General features: G+C 46.4%; 1 protein-coding gene across 6 annotated transcripts in view; it reads left to right on the top strand.

The window, feature by feature from the left end:
- The first annotated feature begins 855 nt into the window (after nucleotides 1-855).
- PDSS1 (decaprenyl diphosphate synthase subunit 1) overlaps nucleotides 856-11499 on the top strand; it is a 51837-nt gene continuing 41193 nt past the window's right edge. For 3 of the 6 annotated variants that reach the window (XR_007131287.1, XR_007131286.1, XM_047755365.1), the window contains exons 1-4: nucleotides 856-1058; nucleotides 4783-4847; nucleotides 6833-6953; nucleotides 10007-10137. Coding sequence is in view for 3 of the 6 variants with exons in the window: in XM_047755365.1 (XP_047611321.1) it covers nucleotides 924-1058; nucleotides 4783-4847; nucleotides 6833-6953; nucleotides 10007-10137 (452 nt within the window). In the remaining 3 variants the exon portion in view is untranslated. Of the gene's footprint in view, nucleotides 1059-1303; nucleotides 1759-4782; nucleotides 4848-6832; nucleotides 6954-10004; nucleotides 10138-11499 lie in introns of those variants that run through there. The other 3 variants (XM_047755360.1, XM_047755361.1, XM_047755363.1) reach the window with 3 other exon arrangements.

The raw sequence follows: 11499 nt of genomic DNA, 5'->3' as shown, positions 1-11499 counted from the left end.
ATGATTATATCACAACTTCTGTTATAAATACGCTCTCTCAGTACCATGAGGAGATTGGACCATAGAATAAAGGAAAGGTCTTTCTAACTCATAGAGGGTATTAATCCTGTCCATTCTCCAGTATTCCCTGGGATGGTTACAAATAGATTCACCATTACCAAATATTAAAGAACTTCACACAGCTTTGTACACATCCGAAAGATACTCAAATCTAGATGTGCGCAGGACTGCCAAACTAGGCTACACTATGCCTACAAGGTTTTCAGAGGAGAGAGTCCAAAAGTGGAGAGATGGGGCTAATCTAGCTTCTCTTTCACAAGAGCCCTGTCGGAGGGGGGGGTTGACTTATTACTGGAAAGATGCAAAAGGCTGTCACTTTCAAGGCCAGGTCGCCACGAAAAGCAAACGAAGGCGTGACAGGTGCCAGTTAAGAGAAGCAGCAGCGGAAACTGGAGCCACTGGATTAGCAAAATGGGAATTCGATTCTTTACGTCCTATTTCCACCTAAACACGCAAAAGCAAAGTTAGCTACAGTTCGGCATACGCCTTGTGTTATTTTTGACTGACTGCGGGTCCTCCAGGTTGCATTTTTGCGGTGACTACTCGAACACCGGTTGGGCGGGGTCGGAAGAGGCCACTCTCCGAGAGGAAGATCACGCTGGTTTTTCCCAGGCTGGCGCGGCGTCAAGGGATCCAGCCGCCCCGGCGCCGACACACGCGAGCCCCTCTGCGGCCACCCCTCCAGCTCCTCAGCAGGAAGCGCAGGGAACGCTGGGCGGACCGCGACCCCTTGGTGGCGAAGGGGCGGGGCGAGCGGGGCAGAAGCTCTTCCGGTGCCGGACTTCCGGCTCCGGGTCCCCGGAGGAGGGGCCACCGGGCCAGAGGCGGAGCTGCCGCCCAGCCGCGACTTTCAGACTCGGACCATGGCCTCATGCTGGTGGCGGTGGCGGCGCGGCTGCTTCTGGAGGCCGGCGGCACGGAGCCCTGGGCCTGGCTCTCCCGGCCACGCGGGGCCGCCTGGGCAGCGCGCCGCCGCTGCCGCTGTTGCCCGTGCGCAGGTGAGGCCGGGGAGCGCGTGCGGCGGCTGGGCGCAGAGGTCACGGCGCCAATGACAGCAGCAGGGCGGAATGAATGGGCGCGTGTTGCACGAGCGACGCGTGGGGGCTAGGGGGCTGGGGTGGAACTCGACTCCGGGCTGGAAGGGCCCTGGGGACAGGACCGAGCTGAGGGCCGGGTGCTCGGCGTCTGCCTCAAGTAGGATTATCCCGCGCAGAGCTTCGGAGCGTTTTCCTGGGAGCACGTAGGGTGTGGCGAAGGGGCAGTGAGGAGCCAGGTCCAGGGGGAAACGCAGGCAGTTGCTCTGTGTCTCTTGAGGTACCGGCAGAGTAAAGCGTGAAGAGCGTCCGCAGTTGTTTCGAGTTACAGCCAGGGCTTCGGAGCACCGAAACTTAACTGGGATTTCAGAGCAGAAGGTGCTCTGAACGCTCAGAGGTACGAAGGACCGGGGTAGCCTCAGAATAGGCGATTTGTGGAAGATTGGTTTCACCTGTGCGGTGGTTGATTCGGAGGGAAGGCACACCTTGACCAGGTGGAAGGACACGGGTAGGAGAAGAGTGAGGATGCCGTAAACAGAGAAACCTTGACCTTTAAATCGACCTTTGACTTCCTGAAACAGAGTCAGAATCTGAGCACCAACCATGCCTCCTTGACGCTCTCCCCTGCTGCCTTTGGACTCCATCTCGTTTTTCTCCCTTTCCGGTCAGTTTAGCTCCTGTGTGTTGATAAGTTTCTATGGTTCTGTGAGTCCTTTTCGCGCTTTGTAGTGATAAATTCTCAACATGCACTAGGCTAGGCTCGTACTGTTCAGCCTAACAACGTAAACTTTGTGGACTCACCTTTTTAGAGACTTCTCCGGTCACCGAAATTGTGTATATAATTGTGTAATAGTTGTATGTGTTCACCTCTCATATGCAAGGCTAATTTATTTTAAAGTTTGAATTTAGAACTCTTGTTTCATTCGGATTTCGCTGTACCCCATCAGACACTGTTTCACATATAGGAAATATGTAGCATTTCTAAATGTCTACTTATGGATACATATCTCAACTTATGGAAAATAGACATTTAGAGAGAGAATGACAGGTAGTCTAGTCTATGGACTAGACAGTAAAGAGAGACAGTGGGGAAAGGAGAACCTACTGAGATCCATTTCAATACTGTCCTAGCAAGCCTTCAAATATCTCTGGTACCACAGATGAGGACATTATTTGGAGAGATGGACACCCCATTGATGCCACTGGAAACTTCTTGTCTTTGACTCTCTCTCTCTTTTTTTTGTTTTTGATTCCATGCCCATTAAACAATTATCTCAAACAGGGTACTTTCCTGGAGAAAAAAATGTGCTCTCTCTCTGACTTAATGACCGAAAGGAGAGTTTGTGCTGATGACACCAATACCGGATATTTCTGATTAGTGTGTTGATGGTTTTTTTGTTTTGTTTTGTTTTTTGAGGGTTAAGTTTTATTCGGGGTGAAATTAGGACTTAAGCCCAGGAGACAACATCTCAGGTAACCCTGAGAAACCACTTCCATCAATGGTATTTTTCGCTATAGATTAATACATTGGAGTTCCCGTCATGGCTCAGTGGAAAGGAATATGACTAGCATCCATGAGGATGCAGGTTCCATCCCTGGCCTTGCTCAGTGGGTTGAGGATCCAGAGTTGCCGTGAGCTGTGGTGTAGGTCGCAGACACCACTCGGATATCGAGTTGCTGTGGCATAGGCTGGTGTCTACAGTTCTGGTTCAGCCGCTAGCCTGGGAACCTCCATATACCATGGGTGCAGCCCTAAAAGACAAAAAAAAAAAGAAAGAAAGAAAAGAAAAAGAAAGAAACTAACACATTCTGCCTCAGGCATGTGTTTGGACTAATTCAAGTCTCTTAAGGGCCAGATAGTCCTTGCAAAGAGCAACAACAGTAAAGCTACACCAAGCTCTGCCAACAAGCTCCACGCTTCCTGACATTTGTATGTTTTCTCATTCTCCATTGATAGCGTCCACATTTCTTGTAATAGGACAGAAACCAATGTGCATTTGATTGTACCAAATCACTTGTCAGTCTGTCTTGATTCTTACTCAGCATTTTATCTCTCTCCCTTTTAAAAAATATTATGGCCACATCCACAGCATATGGAAGTTCCTGGAACAGGGATTAAGTCTGATCCACAGCTGTGACAAGTCTGAATCCTTAACCCACTGCTCCCGGCCAAGGATCAAACCCACAGCTCCATAGCGAGACAAGCCACTGCAGTTGGATTCTTAACCAATGAGCCATGGTGGGAACTGCATTTTCTCTCTTTAAAAAAATAGGTGTGGCAAGCAAGGTTTGTTTTCAGGGAGAGTTTGTGATGGAAAAGCCTAAAGCAGAATGGGGAAATGATGGTTGCCCACTAGTAGTGGCAAGCTAATGACTCTAGTTGAAGTCCCTTTGAATACTTTTCTGCTCTTCTCATCTTGGAAACTATTGCCCCAAGGTACTTGTAAAGCAGAAAATAGCTTGATTGAATACATGACGTGTTAAATGTACACATCTAAGAGCCTTTTGCGTACTCTCTAAATTGCAGCATCTCTGCCAGTAGATATTGTCAGAAAGATATTACCAGGTAACAGACAGGAAATGTTGGAATCTGAGTCAGTGTACTTTCTGGAGTCCCCGTCATGGCACAGTGAAAACAAATCCAACTAGGAACAATGAGGTTTCGGGTTCAATCCCTGGCCTCACTCAGTGGGTTAAGGATCTGGCATTGCTGTGAGCTGTGGCGTAGGTTGCAGGTGGGCTCGGATCTGGTGTTGCTGTGGCTGTGGTGTAGTCCAACAGCTGCAGCTTCGATTCAACCCTTAGCCTAGGAACTTGCATATCCTGTGGGTGCAGCCCTAAAAAGACCCAAAAATAAATAAATAAAACTACTAATTTTTGAAATGACCATGTCCCTGAATTCTTCAAGAGTGGCTGTCTTTATCTTTGGGTCCCCAGTGCTGGTCACAATTCCTGGCCCATAATAATGCACAGTAATTCTTGGAACTACTACTTGACTTCACCATCTCTGAGTCTTTTTAAAAATAGTCTTTTGTGGAGTTCCTGTCCTGGCGCAGCGGAATCAAATCCAACTAGGAACAATGAGGTTGTGGGTTTGATCCCTGGCCTCGCTCAGTGGGTTAAGGATGAATCGTTGCCATGAGCTGGGGTGTGGGTTGCAGACATGGCTTGGATCTGGCATTGCTGTGACTATGGCGTAGGCCAGCCCCTATAGCTCTGATTCAACCCCTAGCCTAGGAACCTCCATATGCTGTGGGTGTGGCCCTAAAAAGCCAAAAAAAAAAAAAGTAGTCTTTTGTTCTAATAATAAGATGTGATGCTGAGCTTGCTTGTTTATTAACATTACTTTTTAAGAAGTGCCGTTTCCAGGTATGTTTAGGAACAATAACTTAAAATAGGCAGTGTCTGTGTAACCGTAAATTCCTTCCTATACATCGAATTCCTTTCTTTTTCATCATCTGGGCTGATGCTTTGAGGATCTTGATTATTTTTTTGTTTTAAACCAATTTAAGATTTAAAAAGGGTGTAAATCACACTAATCCTTAACTATTCTCTGTCCAGTCTAAAGTCTACAGTCTCTAAATGGACAACTGAAAGATTACATTTATTATGAATTATGGGAGTTTTTATTTATCTAGTGTTATAAACAAGTTTTTTAAATTAATTTCTAAATACTTTTATTTTATAGATGTCCTGTTTTAATCTTGTGAAGAGTTTAACATCCGCCTTTCCAAATACGTATAGTATATCACGGTAAGTTTGTAATTCATATTGCAGCTACTAAAATTATTAGCCATATTGTGAATAACTTTCTGTTCTAAATTGTGGTGGGCTAGTCTCAAATGTTGTTTATTAAGAGTCTCAATAGCTACTCTGTGTGATCTCTGCCTTTTCAAAAAATGAGAATACAGGAGTTCCCATCATGGCTCAGTGAGTTGAGAACCTGACATAGTGTCCATGAGGACAAAGGTTCAATCCCTGGCCTTGCTCAGTGGGTTAAGGATCTGACATTGCCGTGAGCTGTGGCATAGGTCGCAGACATGGCTCAGATCCTGTGTTGCTGTGGCTGTGGTATAGGCCAGCAGCTGCAGCTCCGGTTTGACCTCTAGCCTGAGGACTTCCATTTGGCACAAGTGCGGACCTAAAAAGACAAAAAAAAAAAGTAAGAATATAATCATCCCTTGGTGTCCTTGGGAGACTGGTTCCAGGATCCTTCCCCTCACACACCAGAATTCATAGATGCTCCAGTTTCTTGTATAAAATGGTGTAATCTTTGCATGTAACCTCCCCATAGCATCCTACATACTTTAAATCATCTCTAGATGACTTAGAATACCTAATACAATGTAAATGCTATGCAAGTTGTAAATACAGTATAAATACTATGTAAATAATTGTCCTAGTGTGGCAAGCTCAAGTTTTGCCTTTTGGAACTTTCTGGAACTTTTTTTTTTTAATTTTCAGTCTGAAGTGAGTTGAATCTGTGAATGTGGGACCTGCAAATACAGAGGGCTGAGAATAAGAAAAATGAAACGCAACTCAGAACACAGTGAACGGATTTTGGTTTTTTGTTTTTTTTCCATTTTGTGGGTTCCCAAGGTCCTGATTTTAAAAATAAATAATCAGAGTTCCCATCATAGCGCAGAGGAAACAAATCCAACGAGGAACCATGAGGTTGTAGGTTCAATCCCTGGCCTCACTCAGCGGGTTAAGGCTCTGGCATTGCCCTGAGCTGTGGTGTAGGTCACAGGCACGGCTCAGATCTGGCATTGCCGTGGCTGTGGTGTAGGCCAGTAGTTGTAGCTCCGATTAGACCCCTAGGCCTGGGAACCTCCATATGCCGCCAGTGTAGCCCTAAAAAAAAGGCAAAATATAAATAAATAAATAAATTTTCATTATATTGTTGAGAAAGAGCAGAATTCTGTTTTCCTAAATTATAATGACCTTTTTGCATTCAGGCTTAATTTCCAACAAGTATCTGGAATAAAGTTTTCCATCATTTCACTCAGCTACATACATATGTGTATGCATAGATATATATAATTCTTTTTCTTATTTTCCAACTGTACAGCAAGGGGGTCAGGTTATCCTTACATGTATACATTACAATTACATTTTCCCCCCACCCTTTGTTCTGTTGCAACAGGAGTATCTAGACAAAGTTCTCAATGCTATTCAGCAGGATCTCCTTGTAAATCTATTCTAAGTTGTGTCTGATAAGCCCAAGCTCCCGATCCCTCCCACTCCCTCCCCCTCCCATCAGGCAGCCACAAGTCTCTTCTCCAAGTCCATGATTTTCTTTTCTGAGGAGATGTTCATTTGTGCTGGATATTAGATTCCAGTTATGAGTGATAGCATCTGGTATTTGTCTTTGTCTTTCTGGCTCATTTCACCCAGTATGAGATTCTCTAGCTCCATCCATGTTGCTGCAAATGGCATTATGTCATTCTTTTTTATGGCTGAGTAGTATTCCATTGTGTATATATACCACCTCTTCCGAATCCAATCATCTGTCGATGGACATTTGGGTTGTTTCCATGAGGTGTATATAATTCTTACTTCGAAGTGAAGTTATCTTGGAATTCCATGGTGCTGCAGCTGGTTGAGGATCCAGCATTGTCACTGCTGGGGGGGTGGGTTTGATCTCTGGCCTGTGAACTTCCGCAGGCCAAAGAAAAAAGAAGTTATCTCACTTAATAAAATAGTTCTCAGTCTCGCCTTTCTGCTTCTCCCACCAGGTTTCATCACACAACACCAGCACTGTGCTGCTGTAGCAAAACACGGAGTGGTGAGAAATACACCGATCCTTTTAAACTTGGCTGGAGAGACTTGAAAGGTCTGTATGAGGACATCAGGAAGGTAAGTTGTTTTCGACGACGTAAAGTTAATCTCTTAGAATTATGGAAAATGGCGCAGGTTTTCAGACATGTGCCATGCCATTACAGACTTGATTCTTGAATATCAAGTTGCAAATATTTCTTGAGCAATAAGTATGGGGCAATGTGGAGGATGCAGTGCAAGTTACCATCCAGAGTCAGGTGATTCAGAGTTGGGAAACTGAAGAAAAGAAAAAAAAAAAAGCCACAGGCGACACATACTCTTCCAAAGAGTCTCCTAGCCCTTCCTCTCCAAATCCATCCCCTGCTTTGGGCTGGTGAGGCACTGGGGCCTCTGGGGCCTCCTGCTCCCATCCTCCTCTCCAGTTCCAAATGTCATTGCCAGGCTGCCCTGAATAGGGCCTTCTTCATTAATCATTCTTTTCCCCCAGATTTTCAGTGCCTCCCCCACCTCACATGGATTCGAAAAGGCTGCTCAGAAATGCTCACGTGCCCCTCATCAGCTTCCTTCCCCTTTCAAGGTTCTACATGCCCCCCCCCCCAATTTTTGCAGCGTCACCACTTCCTACCTGAGGGGCCAAGCCAAGGCCACAGAGGAGGAACTCCCCGAACGCCTGCTCTGTGCTTTTACAGGTTCAGCTGCGCACCTCTTGCCTGCTCCTTCCCTGCTCCCTCCATCCCAGGGCCATCCCTTAAGCCTGGTTAGGTCCCACCCCTTTGCCGCCTCAGTGTTCTAAGAACTCCTGCAATTCCTGTTCTCTTGCTTTAACTGTAGACACACCCTCTTCATTCTTTCTGATCCATTCCAGATACTCCCACTTCTTCCAGTTAACTTTTAAAGGACTGTCCCTTGACCTTGTGCCACTCCTGTTCCCTCTCAACATTCTTGGCCTCTCTCTCTGTTTGGTGGCTGCCTTCTGCTAAATCCAGTGGGGACTTGTGGTTTGAACACTGGACACTGTTTTTTGTGTTTTTGTTTTGTCTTTTTGCCTTTTCTAGGGCCACACCTGTGGCATATGGAAGTTCCCAGGCTAGGGGTCTAATCGGAACTGTAGCCGCCAGCCTACACACAGCCACAGCACCTCGGGATCTGAGCCACGTCTGCCACCTACACCACAGCTCATGGCAATGCCGGATCCTTAACCCACTGAGCAAGTGCAGGGATCAAACCCACAACCTCATGGTTCCTAGTTGGATTCGTTAGCCACTGCGCCACAACGGGAACTCCTGAACACTGGACGCTGTTGACCGCTCCCCACTCCGTGGATCCCCTCCCTTGGCTTCAGCACATTACTTGTCGGCCTCTAGGCCCTCCTTCAGTCACCTCCTGGATTCCTTTCTACCCGCTCCAACCCACTTCCTTTAGTTTTCCCATTCCAGGGGATTCTGTCTGCCCCACCTCTCTCCCAGTCCTCATTTTACCTCTTTCCATACTTAAGAGTCTCAGTATCTCTGGTCCAGATTGACTTCTCTTCACTCTCACACACACGCGCACGACTGCTCACTGGGCAGCTCCATGGAGTGTACTGTCTGTCACCTGACAGACCTGAAGCTCTCCTCTCCCCTATGAATTGCTTTTTCTTGTTTTTTGTATTGATTGAAGGTTGCCGCCCAGCGACAATGTCAAGGGAAGGGTCCTTGATTCAGCCCTCACCACACCCTCCTCGCCTCTCTGTTGCCTTCAGTCCCCCAGCCTTAGGTTTCTGTCACCCTGGCATCCTTCTCCCCTCCTCCCTCAGCCTGAGCCAGAGGTGCCTGCTTTGTGCTCCCAGAGTAGCCATCCCTACCTCCACAACAGCCGTCGTCATACTGTTAGGTTGCACTGTAGTACTGTTTCCTTCTAGCATCCAGACTCTGAGCTCCTTGTAGGCAAGAGGCGGTCATATTTAACTCTGAAACCTCTGTGTTTATTATCGTCCTTGGCACCGAGTCAGTAACTGAAGGAGTGAGTGACTGACCGTCTGGATTGCGTCCCCCTGAGCCTGGCCGGGGGTCTTCTGGGTCCATTCTTAGCTCCCACTGCTCCCCAGGGCATAAGCTCCAATTCTTTCCAGCAAGTCCCCGAGGGGCAGATGCAGTAAACACGCATGCCCTCCTCTTCACAATTCATAATCCTACTTATCCTTTAGTCCCCAGGTAAAGCTTATCACTTCCATGAAATGTTGTTTCTCTCCTCCACACTGATCTCCCATTCTCTGAGCTTTTTTTTTTTCCCCCCCGTTTGCCTTTTCTAGGGCCGCTCCCGCAGCATATGGAGGTTCCCAGGCTAGGGGTCAAATCAGAGCTACAGCTGCCGGCCTACACCACAGCTACAGTAACTCAGGATTTGAGCTAAGTCTACAACCCACACCACAGCTCATGGCAACACTGGATCCTTAACCCACTGAGCGAGGCCAAGGATTGAACCTGAGTCCTCATGGATACTGGTCAGGTTCAATGACATGAACTCCCTATTCTAAGAACTTTTCATGCATTTAATGTATAGCATTGTTCAAGTTATCAATGTATTATTCACTGAATGTTTCGTATTTTTAAAATTTTGCTTCTCCAACTCAACTGTAAAGTTCCTCATAATCAGGTAAATCATTACCTTTTCTCTATTAACCTTTCACTTCCCTGTGGCTGAGTAATGACTGAGCCAGACTCTGACCCTTGCTTTTCCCCCTGGCCATCATCTTGTCTTTTGGCCCTGATACCCTGACATCCTGCTTCATTGGTTCCCACCCTCCCCTTTTTTCCTCTCCTCTCCATCTTCCAGGCTGCAGTGAGCCCTGTTTCTTTCTCTCTCCAGCTGTCATGGACACCTGGTGCTTTCCCACCCTGCCTGCTATCTCTTGTTGCAAGTGGGGCAGGTGGCAATGCCTGCTTCAGCACTTGGGCCACTGGAGGCGAGCCAGGCATTGCTTGTGGCCCAGCCTTGTGGCCATACAGCATTGGAACCTTTTACAAAACTGAGTGTTGAATTTCTCAGCTCAAATAAATACACTAAAATCCAATCAAACCTTTGTGAAAGAAATCCCATTGACTTTTTGTGCAGTTACGGTGCCATACTGACACAGAGAAACTTTGTTTCAGGAACTGTTCATATCAACAACAGAACTTAAGGAAATGTCTGAATACTACTTTGATGGAAAGGGAAAAGCCTTTCGACCAATTATTGTGGTGCTAATGGCCCGAGCCTGTAATATTCATCATAATAACTCTCGGTGAGTGGTTTACTTTCTTTCCTCTGTTGGTTTTATTATATTTAGCAAACGCTTCTTCCCATGGTTACCATTTAGTTTCCTGTTGAAGAAGTAGTATGTATCTGAGAATTCACTTTGTGGTGAGTAGGTGCTGACTTTGCATTCCCAAGGTCATCCTAGGGTCTGATCAAGGCATCTTCCTTTTTCACACTTTTACCCAGGGAAGAACAACTTCAGCCACAAACAAACATTTTGAAAAGAATTTTAAAAGCCAATTCAGTTTTCTCATTAAGAAGTGAAGAACAACAGGATGTATGCATACTTGTAAGCATTGTGTACCCAGGGCTAGTGGTCCAAAGGTTGATGATTATAAAGTCATGAGCACCACACCCTTGCAGTGCCCGACTTCCCGCAGTCTTCGGCAGCATGCCAAAGGAGAAGCTTAATGAGGCATTTTGACTGTGGGTCTTCAACTTTCGTGTTTTAAATATATATAAATTTTTAAAATACCAAAATAACTGCACTGTTTTAATATTCAAGGAAATCTTTTTTAACAATTTTTTTTTTGTCTTTTTGCTATTTCTTGGGCCACTCCCGCGGCATATGGAGGTTCCCAGGCTAGGGGTCCATTTGGAGCTGTAGCCACCTGCCCAGGCCAGAGCCACAGCAACGCGGGATCCGAGCCGTGTCTGCGACCTACACCACAGCTCATGGCAACGCCAGATCGTTAACCCACTGAGCAAGGGCAGGGACCGAACCCGCAACCTCATGGTTCCTAGTCGGATTCGTTAACCACTGCGCCACGACGGGAACTCCAATATTCAAGGAAATCTTAAAAGGACAATGGATTTACCCTGTACTATTATTTTTTAAGCTTTTTGCCACCTTGCTAGAGTGTCTTCCTTATTTGTACATCATGAGATCTATTGACAGAAACTCCATTAGACCATAAGGTACTGATACATTCCCCAGGTGTTAAACTTTTGCATTGCATTCCCTTTTCTCAGTAGATAACAATTTAAGGGATGCCTAAGGTTTGCCAGCACTAAATTGAAGGATGCTGTAAGAATGAGCACCCGATGTTGCTTCTTAGCACATGCTCCCTTCTGCCCGCAGCCGTTTGTGCCCTGCTGCCATGCCCTCCAGCACCAGCACGTCACCCTGTGCTCAGGGGTGCCTCCCCTCACCCTGAGACCTGCCACGTGTTCACAGTATAGTTTGAATAAGCAATGAAATCTTTGGCTGTGCCATTTACCCATCATCAGGACCTCTTTCATTTCACATGGAAGGCAGAGCGACAGAAATGCTCCCTCTCTGGGGGGATGTGCTTGGCCTGTGAGATGGAAATCCTATGAAATCGGATTGTTATGATCATTATACAAC

Source organism: Phacochoerus africanus, chromosome 12 (assembly GCF_016906955.1).
Source record: "Phacochoerus africanus isolate WHEZ1 chromosome 12, ROS_Pafr_v1, whole genome shotgun sequence".
NCBI lineage: Eukaryota > Metazoa > Chordata > Mammalia > Artiodactyla > Suidae > Phacochoerus > Phacochoerus africanus.
The sequence above is the reverse complement of the archived record's forward strand: the minus strand, read 5'-3'. Positions and strand labels throughout refer to the sequence as shown.